This window comes from Chamaea fasciata, unplaced genomic scaffold (genome assembly GCF_029207755.1).
Source record: "Chamaea fasciata isolate MVZ Bird 193981 ecotype frontalis unplaced genomic scaffold, bChaFas1.0.hap1 SCAF_4, whole genome shotgun sequence".
In the NCBI taxonomy this organism is placed as follows: domain Eukaryota; kingdom Metazoa; phylum Chordata; class Aves; order Passeriformes; family Sylviidae; genus Chamaea; species Chamaea fasciata.
Window position 1 is genome coordinate 52,865,735 of NW_027094089.1, and position 12,423 is coordinate 52,878,157.

Here is a 12,423-nt window from a genome sequence, read left to right on the forward strand (position 1 = left end):
ATGCTCCCCCTTCTCCATGATGGCTGTCCTCATGTGTCTTGCCTTCCCTCTCTCTCTTGCACTCTTACACATTCCCTGAGGCAGGGGTGCGGGTGACTGGAAATGTGAAGTCACCTGATAGGATGCTGCCTGACTCTGTTCGCTCCGCACGGCATAAGGTCTTCTTGCATAGTGGCAGTGAAAGCAACTCTGCAAGGCTTTGCTCTGCTCAGCAGGCTGCAGAGTTTGCTGCAGATGCAAACCAGAAATCCGTCCTTCTACTGCCTACTTACCATCAGGAGGGTTTCATGTCTTCTTGCCTCTTGTTTCTTCCCCCAAACCTCTGTTCTCAGAAGGAAGCTCTATTCTGCTGCTAGCCATGCATCCTGAGATGCAGCTATGTTGGTGTTACTCTGCTTTCTGTGTGTGGGCATTCGTGTTCACATCCTGGATTAAAGGTAGGCTCTCTTTGATACCAGGTTCTAGAATATTTTTTAGTTACTGTCTCTGCTTCTGTTTTCTTGAATAAATTCAATGTAAATCTTCCTCCAACTATTTCTAACCTGAAACCTGTAACATTTCAACAGTATTTGAAAAGAGCTAAAACAATTCTAGTTTTCTAATGTAAAACTCTTCATTTTTGTTTGATAACTAATGGAAGAACTATTTCTAGAAAACAATAGGAATTAACTAGGGGTCCTAGTAATTTCATTTGGTGCTTGAATTTGCAAGTGCTTAAATAATGCCAGCTACATATGTGCATGGTCAGTACTCACACTTTCAGAAGTGAGAACTTGATCTATTGTTGTTCCCATATTGTTTATGATCTCTGTTTTAAATATAGTGCAGTCATCTCTGTTCACAACTCTCACTGAGTTTTGCAGGATTTTTTGCTTTTAGGACACATTTGTTTTGAACGTCTTGCTTCTGCAGGTGGCCAAGATGTGTATTAAATATAGTGCTTATTTTAGCAAAGCAAAAAAAATTGTCTTAAAGCAGCACCATGAGATAAGACCTAAATACTTGTCTTGCTTTGTTACTTTATTTTAAAGCATGTGTCTATTAAGAAGCCAGTGGGAAAATTTCAAATGAAACATTATTTTAGATGCATTTACTTCAGTCATGAGACTTCATGCTCTCATAGTAGTGCACTTCTAATCACAGTGCTATGGGTGGTGATGATGAAATCTGGAAAGGAAATTTTTAGTTCTTTTTTTGAATGGAACAATACATGATATAAAAGCATCCAAACTTTATAGACATTCATGTGTCTTCTCTGAATGATGCTGAAAGGATGAAACAAAACATCAAGTTTTCAAATTTTTACTAGAGTTTTCTTTCCATACATGTAAGTGACCAGTTACCAACATTTCTTCTTGCAGTTATGATAATCCCCTGCAATTTCAGTATGCTTTTTATCACCTTAGAGGTGAAATCTCTTTTTCAAGAACAGGGGAAGGACAGTCTAATCATGAAAGTTCAGCATACTGAGACCAGCGTGTCCCTGCAGGACATCTGCACATCTATAGGCCCTTGTGTTCACTGAAGGAAAAAATAAGTTGCAAATTTATGTGCTATGCTGTGCCAGAGACCATGCTGCCTGGCACAAACCCCTTCTATGCTTAATATTTGCAATCATAAGGGCTTATCGTGGTTGCTTGTCTGATGTGTTCTAGTGTAGTCTGGGACTAATGCAAAAAACTTATGACAATGAGTCTGAAAACAAATTTTTCCTCAGTATCGGTAATATCTTTGGGATCATCATATAGTTTTGATAACACAGCTGTGCACAACATGAGAAGGAAATTATAAATATTGACCTTATGAAATATTTTTACTTTAGGTGCTGAATTACAACAATGTATTGTAACAGCAAAGTTATTCAATAAAATTGTTCTTCTGAGCTGATGTTGCCAGAGCCAATAAAATTTAATATTTTCCTTTTGAAATCAAAGTGTATAGCCTTTAACACTTTGAAAATAACTGTTTCAGGTTTGGACTATGTGTAACAGGTTAGGAACATTGTTCTTAACTCTGCAGTGAGTCAACTCAGTGCCTGTCACATACTTTGTTTTTTCTAAGTCATCTAGTCTGTTCTTCAATAATGAGAGGTTACAGCTGTGATCTGCTGGTTCCCAAAGAACAGTTCTGTATCACACAGATGCATGCTATTCTGTAAGAAATGTTAACATTTCCACTTTTTTCTTGTTCATAGAACTTAATAAATGGACTTTCTGCAAACAAAAACTGTGCTATCTAAAGAGTGGAAAAATCAATAGTAAGGATAAAATGCAGTCATAATGTTTAAGATTAGGAGACATCATTATAGTCACCTAATCACCTGATAGAGATTTTGATACAGTAGTTGCAGCCTCAACCTTTTAATTTCTAAGTATCTATGCTTTTCATAAACTTCCTGTTTTACCAGAAAGACTCACAAAGATTAAATCCGTCACATTTTGACTTCTTATATTTCACACCACCTTATTCTACTTTGGTGTGACACCAGGGTGGGCCAAATGGAGGCTGATAGGCTAAATCCAGCTTAGAAGATACAACCACTGAAGCCATTACCTTACTATTTGAGGAAATAAGGAGCAGCCAACATTCTGCAGGAGGATGCTTGCAACTGACAGCATACTGGCAACATCTCCTCTCTGTGATCTGGTGGCTTTGAACAAACCCCTTTTTCTTACCCCTGTTCTTTATCTTTACCAATGCAGATACCACAGCCTGTGAATCAGAGGAACAGTTATTTCACAAACTCTTCTCCCAGTACAATCAGTTCATTAGGCCAGTGGAAAATGTGTCTGATCCTGTCACTGTGTATTTTGAACTGGCCATTACACAGCTTACAAATGTGGTAAGACTCACTGCAGAATATGGGTGAGCTTTGGGGAGGTTGTAAACACATGGAAATTGCTGAAGCAGGAGATGTAATTGTGAAGGCTGCACACACCCACAACTCTCCTAGCTTTCATTTCATGTGTATCTAAGTGCACATGCTGAGATCTTTGCAGTTCTTTCAGTCAGATGAGTTGTTCCAGTTGTTTGAACAAATGTTTTGAATGACTCAGATTCATTTCCTTACTCTGTAGCATCAAACCCCTCTGCTTCAGGTAGCAGACATCAGAGTCCAGGGCAGAAGTACTGAATGCCCACTCTTCACACACCTGATGCATCCGTGTTGTGTGTAGCACATGACCAGTTCTGCTGTGGGCCTGTGGAATTTTCCCAGTAGTCCTGAGGGGAAAAAAAATCTTCTCCTTTTTTGCATTCTTTTTTCAATCTATTTGTTTCAAAATGATGTAAGGGAAAAGTGGGGCATGTGGAAGAGTGATGCTTTAAAGCATGGAGGTGGGGATGAATGTTGCAAGTTTTGGAATGTAAATAGATGTGGGGCAAGCATGCTGGGCAGGACAGAGGCAATGTGGAAGAAGCAAAGCATCATGATTTGATTTCTGTTTGATTTCTGATTCATGACTGATCAGCAATTGCAATAAGTGACTGTAAAAAGCAGGTCTCTGTGTAACAATTACGTAGTTCAGTGCTGGTCAAGTGCATCTGCTCTAGAGGTTTGCATAGAAATTCAAAACACTGTGATACAGACACCATTTTCCTTGAATGTTGACCAATTCTGGATTCATTTTCCTTGAATCTCGACCAGCTCTGTGTAATCAGAGTTTTTTAAACACTGAATCCAACAAAATGCACAGCCACAAGAAGAACCTTATTCCTCTGGTACAGGTCAGAGCAACTCTATGTTGTGTGCTCTACCAATACTCAAATGCCTGGCAAAGCAGTGCAGCTTTCTTTATATCTGATATTTATAAAACATTATCTTTCAGTGAAGTTTTACTAATTTTTCAGTAGGCTTGCACACAACAGTGTACAATGTGTAAACCGCTTGAAAGATGCTAGAAGAAATCTGCTATCAGTTAGTGTCAAATTCTCTTTTAAAGTTTTATGAGCTAAGTTTTTGACTATCTCAGGATACTATAACTCTTTGTGCTTGTGTTTCTTTATAGGATGAAGTCAATCAGATTATGGAAACAAATTTGTGGCTAAGACATGTAAGTGTCTGTGTTGCATTTCTCATGCATTTTGCATTGAAATGATGAAATGTGTGTTACTTGTAAATTACATCTATATAATAAGTTTTTGTTTTGTAACAAGGATTTTTTAAAAGAATAAGGAGAAGCTCCACAATTGAAAAATTAATTTCTTAATTCTTTTTATCTAGAAGTTACATCTTCTTTTGTTCCTGTGGGATATATTCTTCACCAACTTCATGATGATTGATTTTCTTCTGAAAAATCTATCAGGATGTACTCCTTAAAGAGTGATTCAATATGCAGCTCTGCAGTCCTAGGTCATCCCCACCAAAATACTTACTAGAAAATGGAACATGCCTTCATTATTCCTGATAGTTTTAGTGTTTTTACATAGATAAGGATCCTTAGAGGACCTAAACTGCTAAGAAAATATATCTAACTTGCACCATTTTTTTTTCAGACAGTGATTGTTGTCCATGCAAAGTTTTCTGTAAAAGATATTGTACTTACAATAGGTGAGAGACCATGGAGCATGGCCCTATGATAGGGCAATAGACAGCAAAGCAGGAGAGCTGCTGTGCATCCCTCGCTGCCCTTACCTGGTATTTCAGTAGTCCTGTGGAACCAATACTGTCTTCTGGCAGCAGCTGCCTGTTCATGTGCAGGGGGGAAACATGGAGGTGATGGTCTCCTCTGGTGCTGTCCTCCTCTCACCTGTGGGGTGCTGCAGCAAGGCCCTGTTTTCTCTCAGCAATGGGAGGTAAGAAGGCTCTTGCAAGAGAGAGGAGGGATCTCAGCATGCTAACAGTTCACAGCAATTGGCATCCCATCCCATCACAGAGAAGAGAGCAGCAATCCATGGGAGCAGTATTCACACATGTCCAGTGTTTTTCCAGGTCATGGCCTTGCTGTCTTTTGGACCATTGTCCCCTTCTCCACATGCTACACTTTATCATAGTCTGTCATTTTATAGGACAATCTGAGAAACAGATATTTGTTGGTAATTTAAGGTTTTATAATCCTTGTTCATTCTTCTTCCAGATTTGGAATGACTACAAACTGCAATGGGATCCCAAACAATATGATGGCATTGAATTTGTTCGGGTACCTGCAGATAAAATTTGGAAACCAGACATTGTCTTGTATAATAAGTATGATGATTCATTTTACCCATTTTATTGATTCATTTGAATTCTTCTTTCAAAAATATCCCCTTGCAGCACCTATGAAAACACCCATTACATTTTACTTTCATGGTAATTTTTTTTTCTTGGCTCATTTGTCTTTCCAGTGCTGTGGGAGATTTTCAAGTTGAAGGCAAGACCAAAGCCCTCCTTCGCTATGATGGAATGATCACCTGGACCCCACCAGCTATTTTTAAAAGCTCCTGTCCCATGGATATTACCTTTTTCCCATTTGATCATCAGAACTGTTCACTCAAATTTGGCTCATGGACCTATGACAAAGCCAAAATTGATCTTCTGATCATTGGATCTAAAGTAGATATGAATGACTTTTGGGAAAACAGTGAATGGGAAATAGTTGATGCTTCTGGCTACAAACATGATATCAAATATAACTGCTGTGAAGAGATCTACACAGACATAACATATTCATTTTATATTCGAAGATTGCCGATGTTCTACACCATAAATCTGATAATTCCCTGTCTTTTCATCTCATTCCTGACTGTGTTAGTTTTCTACCTACCATCTGACTGTGGTGAGAAAGTTACTCTTTGCATCTCTGTGCTTCTTTCTTTGACTGTATTTTTACTGGTGATCACAGAAACAATCCCATCCACTTCTTTAGTAATTCCCCTAGTTGGTGAATATTTACTCTTCACAATGATATTTGTGACTCTGTCAATTGTCATCACGGTGTTTGTCCTGAATATACATTACAGGACTCCGACAACACACACAATGCCCAGATGGGTACAGACCATTTTTCTTAGCCTTCTCCCCAAAGTCCTGTTGATGCAGAGGCCACTAGAACAGAAGAAAAAAAACACCTCCAGAAAAAACAAGAAAGCATCAGACAGTAAGTTGGGCAAGTCAAAGCACAGCAAACACAGAGACACCAAATTGCCCAAGAAGCAATGGTGCAGTCACTGTGATAAGGCAACTGAACTCCCTACCCCCAAAAGACAGCTGAGCCATCAGTCACTGAAATGTATGGCAGAGCACATGGAGTACTCCCCAGAGGTGAAGGATGTCATTAGCAACGTCCAGTTCATTGCAGAGAACATGAGGTCTCAAAATGAAACCAAAGAGGTAAGGGGGGGAACCATCCCACTGGGGCTTGTTTGATTGTGTTGAAATCAGTGGCAATGGCAAGATGGAGTACCTGTGTGTAAAGATCAGGGGCTAGGTCAGCAGGACACATGTCCTGGTAGAAGTCTGTTACAGACCACCTAGGCAGAATGAACAGGCAGATGATGTATTCTACAGGAGGCTGGAAGGAGTATCATGCTCACCAGCCCTTTTTCATGAGGAAAAATTTCATGCCAGGAACCTACAGATAAGCAGCACAGAAAACACAGCAGAGAAGAATCAATCTAGGAGGTTCCTGGAGTGTGTGGAAGATAATTTCCTGACACAGGAAGCAAGTCAACCAGGGAAGGTGCCCCACTGGACTCACCATGAACAGAGAGGGACTAGTGGGAGATGTGACAGTTGGAGGCCCTGGACACAAAGACCACAGAATGACAGAGTTTTCGATTTGGGGTAAAGTTATGAGGGGTGCCAGCAGAGCTGTATCTCCGGCAGCTAGACTTTGGCCTGTTTAAGAAATTGATTTCCAGAGTCCCTTTGGAGTGAGTCCTGAAGGTCAAAGGAGTCCATCAAGGCTGGACAAGGTCTAAGAAGGAAATGCTAAAGATACAGAAGCAGTAAGACAAGTTGCTGGGGAAGAAGACCATCTAATGGGTTTGCTTGTGTGAAATAATTTTCTTTTTTCCTATTTGGGATTACTGTCTTAGAAAATGGTGCATATTGGAATTTAAAGGATTCTGGGGCCACATGCTCATGTGTAAACACAGGCAACTAAAAGAAGCTGCAAGAGAATTTTCTGACGCCAAGAAATCACAAAAACAGAAATTCTCTGACACTTCAAGATATTTTTAGAAGTGTTTAGAACCTAATGAAACATATATCTTTGGTCTGTCATGGAATTTTTGCTTTTAGTTTTGAAGTTTTTTAAATGCTCTATGATGGTAAAATCCATTTCAAAGCTAAATACTGCTGTATTTCTATTTAGAATCACAAAAACTTTATAAGAGAAATGTTGATATGCCTACTTTCTATCAGAATATTTTGTTGAAATTCATACAACTTCTGTGAAACCTAAAGATCACCTTTATTCCCCCCCTTTCTTTATGCCCTGCAGAAAAAGTTTCATCTGAAAGCAAAATCTATAAATCTCTGAATAAAGGAGTAGAGTTAAGCTAGTGGCTGAAGTGACAGAGTGAACATGCACTACATGCCAGCCTAGAGCAAAAGACAGGAATCTATCACCATAGAGGAGGATGGGGATTGAGTTGAGCCCTGCTTAGTACCTGTGGCCTTAGTGCTTTGCTTAATCCAAACATTTCTGCCTTGCTTTCATTATCACACCAGCTGCATAAAACATATGCATGTACTGATTCAGCTGCTTTCTCTGATGCTCTCCCAAAAACAAGTTTTGCATGCAGTCATCCAAATAACTTGCTGTCTTGATTATACAACTCAGGAGAAGTCCTCCTTTGCTAGTTTTGTTGATTTGCATTTTGCAAATCTCTTCTGCCACGTGAAATTTTATTCTTAGTCCAGTGTGTTCATGAGCAGCTTTGTATCTTACCTTTCAGAACATACCAGAGATGGGAAGCATGATTTTTCATTTACAAAAATCCCCTTTTCAGGGAAAAAAACTTGGCATTTGTTCTCAGGCAAGCACTGAGAAAAATGATTCTGGGAGGCTGCTTCTGGCTTCTTCAGCCAGATGTACAAAGCAATATGGGTGGTGTTATGTACGAGTCCTATATAAATAAAAACCCTTTAAAATTGTAGAAACATTTACAGCTGTTGGAGTTCTTCCTGCATATTCTTTCATGCAAAGTGCAGTTTCCATTTCTGATTTTCAGAAGTCCTCCAAGGTTCTTCCCTGACTACCAGCCTGTTTCTATCCATGCTTATGTAACTATCATGGCCACCCTCTTTTTCATAACATACCTATCACTCAACCCAACACTAATGAATATTACAACTATCCTCTCACTAGTCCTATAAATTGGATAGGATTAAACTAAATAAAAACTTGAAAAGTCTTACCTTATTTATCTGTTTCTCACCTGGGCTGAATTGGCATTATTATAGTTTACAACTTCAAACTTACCCTACATAAATTTTACTTATACTCCTGTCTTGGTTTAGATAGACAGGTATCTGCCAGGGAGGGTTGGAGGCTCCCTTGAAATGTAAGCCCCTCCCCCCTTTTCCAAATTATCATAAATTTGCAATTAAAAGGCTGTCAGGCAAAGATTTTGGGAATAGGTATAGCAGTTCTTTACTAGGGATATAAAAATACAGATGTTGTAGTACAGAAGAATAAGCAAGCAAACAAATAAACAAGAAATCCTAGAAAACCCTGACAGTGTCAGAAATACAACCTGACACCTTGTTGGTCAGGGTGTTGGAAGCAGTCCAAAGTAAGCCCTCCTGGAGTGGCAGATGTGGTTCTGTTGGAGTAGAGATGGTCCCGTTGAAGAAAAAGGGTCCAGTAAGGGTGAGATGGGTCTGGTCTTCCTCCAGGGATCCGGTGGAAAAACTGGATCCCTAGTGGCACTGTGGCTCCTTTTTATCTAGGTTAAGATGGTTTGGCTCCTCCTCCCTGTGTGGAGCAGCTTACAGTAGTGCACTGTAATGTGTAATGTCATTGATGAACTCTTAATGGTTCATTAGCAGAAGACATTCCCATGGAAGTAGTGAAACAATGAAGAGAGATAAGTAGCACTCCACCATCTGATAAGTGACGCTGACCTATTTGGGCAAAGATAAGCAATTCTGCTCTACCCAGATGAAATAGAATAACATGTTCTTTACAAAACCCACGACAACTCCCTAATACCTGCCGCTGTATTCCTCACCCTCAACACAATCTAAATCCTAAACCCAGTATTTTCTTGGAGGAAAATATAGTAAAATTTGGAAAACAAGTGGAAGATCCCTCAGCAGAGAGCTCTTAACTAGTCACTAGTTTAAATGCTTGAATGTTCTACTGATGCTGTGTTTCTTGTCCAGTACAGTTCAAAGGACAGCAACTTCATTGAATATGGTTCTAAAGTCTGTCTCTCAGCCATACAAAATCCACTCTGTCCTGCTTTGCACATGACACTGCAGTTTGCTCAGTTGGAACCCTTGCATTGCCATAGTCCGTGTATCCATGTGTCCAGTTTCCTGAAATCAGTGGGGCTTGATTGGCAAGACAGTGTTTCAAATCAAACCAGAATAGCAAACTGCATCTTGTGGGCTCTCAGGATATATCCTTCAACAGAGTTTAGAGATGTGCAGCTGTGGTGGCTATGCCTGCTGTTAAACCACCCCACTCTGTACCCACTACATGCTCAGGTCCTATTTGTTTATATCAGAGCCACAACCATGGATGGACTACCCTCAGACAAAAATATTTAGAACAACTTAGCAGACTAGGACAGTGTTTTATGTTCTCAGCCAAAAGTGGTAAAATACCATTAGAAAATCATACCCCTCTGAAGAGACTTGAAAACTGCAGCAACTGTAAGCATGACAGGCAACATTCCTGACTTGCATGTGTGTTCTTCCTCACATTCACAAGCACAAGGGGCATTTCTACTGCATAATGTCAATTCACAATTGTATGTAACATTACATGTAATTTATTCTTCTCTTTTTTATTCTTTTGCAGGTGGAAGATGATTGGAAATACGTAGCTATGGTGATAGACAGAGTATTTCTCTGGGTATTTATAATCCTTTGTGTGTTTGGGACTGTAGGGCTCTTTATCCAGCCACTAATAGCAGAGACATAACTCTATCCACTGCTTTTTATCCACTTCTGCTCTTGTTTCATTTTTGGTTCAGAAATTTACCTTCTATTTCTCTCCTCTAACATAACCCCTCTGCTCACCACCTCGTCAACATCCAGCTACAGAGGGTCCCAGAACAAGAAAGTATGTGTTTACACTTATGTTTGAAATCAGACAGATCTTACACATTTTAATCATATTTTAAGACAGACAGACTTAACATGAGAATATGGTTACCATGTGAGACACACATTTGAAAACTATGTGTTTCTAAAATCTTTTAAAATTAGTTTGATCTGCCATTTACGTTTCCATGTGACTGAAGTCCCCTTTGCTTCCTGATAATGAGTACCAAGACCTTGATGAGCTTCGGTAGGATTTCCAAGCCACATATCTCATTAGGTAAACAGTGGTCCTAGTCCACAGGTTCTGCTCTGAAAACTCTTGCTTGCTCAGGCTCAGACATAAACCTAACAGAGAAGAGTTTGTCCCTGAGTAGCTACTTGTCATAGACAGAATTGGTTTGACAGCACTGGATTGATCTGATGTTTTGTGTTTTTAAAATGCAAGACCAACCTAGATTGTGCATATCCCAGCAGAAGGCTGGATACCATGAATCCAATGTGAAGCTGAGCACCTTGTTTCAAACAGCTGTGCAGTGCTGTTCTGTTACATGGCTCCTCATGCGTCTGTGCTGTGTGGGCAAACCTGTAACTGTAGGGCCATGTCCTTTGGGGCTGAGGTTGCTGCTCTGTAACCAGCTCTCAATCCTATTGTACTTCCTCCTGAAACCCTTAGCAGATGTGTTCCTGATGTGGTTTCTATAAAATGTTGATGGTTTGCCCCTAGAGTCCCTCATTTGTTTATATTCCTGTAAGTTTTGTGCTGAAAGGTTCTTCTTTAAAAGGCACTGCTACAATTAAACCAAATAGCTCCAAGAATACAAAGCCCTTCTCTCTTATGAGAACCTCTAAATTTAACTGTACAGTGTCAATGCAGTGTATTCAGTGTCTGCCATGTATCAGTCTCTGCTCCAAACATCTTACCTGGAAAGTAAGACTCCCTGTTTCTGAGGTCACTGACTGGCCTTTTACTCCTTTTTGATGTTTCATAATCAAGAGAATAGGAATGTATTAGTGTATATGTTAGAGATAAAGGTGGAATGACAAGAATATAACTGTCTTAATCCACCCAGTCATATAATTTTCTTAATCCATCCAGACTGTAGGAGAAAACTATTATTTTCTGTAATCCCCCTGAATGTTGTTCAATTATGTAGTGACTAACAGACAGATGTATGTAAAAGCATGTTTTATTTTGTCAGCCTGTCAATTAAATGTCACTCCTGAGATACACCTTCTTGAAGAATTTGTGGTTTGGGTTTTTTTCAGATCTCCTGTTGTAAAATGTGTTTGTAGGTGCTACTAAATGACATTTACTATACTGGCTCCTTAATCAGAAAGAATGTGAGGGAAAAGAAAGGAAATTTGAGGACAAGAGCTCAATTCTGAGCCTAAAAACTTCATTTCTACAGAAAAGACATCTGACTGCCAGCATTCACTGTTACACTCTATGACCATCCAAACCATGAAAATACTGTAGCTGAAGATGCATTGCATTGGTGTCTTAAGCATGGCAGCTACAACCCTACAGTAAATAATCTGACTTCAGCAAAATCCCTGATTTAAAAAGTCATCTTCTGTTTCCTTTTAGTGTACTGTTTACCCTTCCTTTCTCCAACTCAGTAACTTTTGGAACCATCTTTTGTGATGTGTTTGGCACATTCAATACTGGGAGCCTAATGTACTGCTGCCAGCTTTCTGAAAGTACTTGACTTACTAGAGAGAGGGAAGATGGGGGATACAAGAATCATATCAGCATGTCACCCTGAAGAAGGCTGCAGTAGGGGTGCCCCTGCAAGCAGGCATGGAAGAGCCCACACAAAAATGACATTTTTCCTTGCCCCAACACTTGTTGAAGGTTGGGGGACCTTCTAAATAAAAGAACAAGAAAAGTTACAACTAGAGCTAGTGCCATTCCAGAGGTTGACTTCAGTCACACATTGTGCACAGCCAGAGGAAAGGTCTATTCTCACCCCATCAGCTCCAAAGTCACATCAGCAACACCCCTTATTAATATGTCTCAGTGATGAGTGTACCACTGACAGCAAGAATTCTCCTCTCCTTGGGAGTGATGGCATCTATGAATTAATTTTAAAAGCACAGAAGCAATTCAACAGCTCAACATCTCTTTACATTCTCTTCCCAAGGGAGACCACTCTTCCAGTTTCCCTCCACTAAAAGGCCCAGAAGAGGTTTTTTTATATTTATCTTTTGGTGAGTGGGTG

General features: G+C 39.7%; 1 protein-coding gene across 1 annotated transcript; it reads left to right on the plus strand.

Moving 5' to 3' along the window:
* Positions 1-343: 343 nt before the first annotated feature.
* CHRNA6 (cholinergic receptor nicotinic alpha 6 subunit) lies at positions 344-10,377 on the plus strand. The gene is made up of 6 exons (XM_066181580.1): positions 344-437; positions 2,703-2,842; positions 4,008-4,052; positions 5,076-5,185; positions 5,326-6,310; positions 9,957-10,377. Exons 1-6 carry the CDS (start codon positions 359-361, stop codon positions 10,077-10,079), a joined length of 1,482 nt encoding a protein of 493 aa, XP_066037677.1. The 5' UTR covers positions 344-358; the 3' UTR covers positions 10,080-10,377.
* Positions 10,378-12,423: the final 2,046 nt, after the last annotated feature.